The 2126-nt window shown below is 40.8% G+C and overlaps 1 protein-coding gene across 1 annotated transcript in view; it reads right to left on the reverse strand.

The window, feature by feature from the left end:
* The window catches only part of GSTCD (glutathione S-transferase C-terminal domain containing), a 162848-nt gene that overhangs the window by 149381 nt on the left and 11341 nt on the right, over positions 1-2126 (reverse strand). Inside the window, exon 2 of the mRNA XM_004703451.2 lies at positions 1589-2056. Within this exon, the coding sequence (XP_004703508.1) occupies positions 1589-2056 (468 nt within the window). The remainder of the gene's footprint in view (positions 1-1588; positions 2057-2126) is intronic.

Consider the following 2126-nt stretch of genomic DNA (forward strand, 5'->3'; position numbering starts at 1 on the left):
GAAATCTCTCCCTAAAGAAATAATGTACAGGCTGAAATAAAAATTTTAATCTTTCATTTCATATAACACAACCTTTAAGTACTCAAACTCCATTATTATTTACATCAGGAAATGCTTATGGGCATGCATATATTAATATATTATGTACTTTTAGAAATCCCATCACTAAAGTCTTTTGGCCCTAAACATGTTTCCATAACAAGGGAAAGGTTAACTATGTTTGCCTAGCTATTGTGATTTTCCTCAAGATTAATGAGTTATAATAACTTTCATATACTGAGTCACTTCTTCTGAGCCATGTGTTGTTCCATTACTCATCATTGTACATATAATATTTCTAAGAATAATATTTCTATGCCTTACAATATGTCACTAAGGAGTACCTATCTTAATTTTATAGATGAGGATAATGAGATTTGCATAGCAATAATAAGTAGCCCACAGTTGCAAAAGACTAGCAATTAAATGACTGAACCAGAATTCAAGCCCTACTCCAAGGCAGAGCAGAGCACTCTCTGTTCTACTACACTGTCTCCCTCATTGAGCCAGCATCACGAGGGGATGTGCAACTGCAGTGGGGGACTTCATCACCATCTGACTAGAACTTGTCTGAAGCAAGCCAAATACCTGCAGGAGAAATAGTCCCTCCTTCATTTATTTTCAAGTAATGCTTAAGACAAATAAAAAAACATCCACTGCTGTCCAAAAAATGGATAGGCTATTAATTATTCATCTTTTCCCACTGCTATACAAAAAGGATGAACTATCAATTATTAATATTTTTGTCCAGTTTCTTTAGTGCAATCTATTTTCTAGCTTTCATGCTTCTTTCAAATTTAGGTGCCTCCCTACAGTCCCTGGATTTTCTCTTAATCTTAAAAGGCCAGACTTTATCCCAGTCTTTCCTGCCACTGGTGCCTGATAAAAAAGAGATCTTTCTTCCTATATTCTCCAGCATGGCATAGGATAGCCAAGTTAGCTATTTTAATTTTTATGTACCATATACCCAGAAGCACAAGGTTGAGGATGAACACTTAGTGATTTGATACTGTCTAACAGAATGAGACACCTTTATGAAAGAACTCTCATTGCCATCAAGTGATGCTGATGCACAGCAACTCTGTAGGGCACGTGAGTTTCCATGGCCCTAACTGTTTGACGGGAATAGAAAGCCCGTCTTTCTCCCCAGGAAAGAACTAGTCGATTGTAAAACATAACTGGCAAGCATTTTTTAAGTTTCTGTGTATTGGACCCTCTACTATTAGAAGGCAATGACAACAGCAATTAAAATCAGTCATCTTAACAACTGCAAACATTTCAGCAACACAAGATTAAAGGTCTTAATTTCTAAAGTTCACGGAGGGCTCGCTCTATGCCAGGTACTGTTCATACTTCATTCAAATTAGTATGTCCTTTATTCCTCACACTGATCTTATTCTAGTAGATACCATTACTGTCTCCATTTTACAGATAAGAAAACGGAGGCAGGACTTGTGCCTAATCGGTAGAAGTGAAATCAGGGTTAAAATCTCAGCAGTACCACAGAGCAAAGAGCAGAGCTATGCATCCGCTCCAGGTCGAACCTTACCAAAAAGTGATGGACACAGGGCAAGAGCACGATATCCGACAGTGTGAAGTAAAGTCCTTCCGCAAACACGTGCTCCAGAGGTGGAAGGTCAGAGGCTTTCACTTTCCGGATGCGAGCAGGTTCCCTGTTGGTAGGGGCTGGTTCCTCCTGTGCCGTGAGCTTTGAGAATGCCACATCCAGTTCCAGGGTCTGGGATGGAGAGTCCAGCTCTGCAGATGTTTTCTGATTAGGGACCTTGCTCTTTGTTTTGCCCTTACCAAGGGAAAGTCCAGCTCCCGCAGCCTTCTGTTGCTTGAGCTTCTGCCGACGGAGTTTGTCATCGTTGTGCACTCTAACAGGCTCACCGAGCTTTTCCTCCAGCTGCAGGATTTCCACAGGGATCGTTAAAGGCTGCTGAGAAGACTCGTGGAGGAAGTTCTCAATAGCCAGAGGGATGGTGATTTCACAGAGCCTGGTCCACTGACTAACCTAGAAAACAAGAAATGAAAGGATTCTTTACTTTCAAGGTGGCTGGAAGACAAAACACTTTCTGGCGGGG

The sequence above is a fragment of the Echinops telfairi genome, unplaced genomic scaffold (genome assembly GCF_000313985.2).
Source record: "Echinops telfairi isolate 266 unplaced genomic scaffold, ASM31398v2 ScPeMD7_7468;HRSCAF=8506_0, whole genome shotgun sequence".
In the NCBI taxonomy this organism is placed as follows: Eukaryota; Metazoa; Chordata; class Mammalia; order Afrosoricida; family Tenrecidae; genus Echinops; species Echinops telfairi.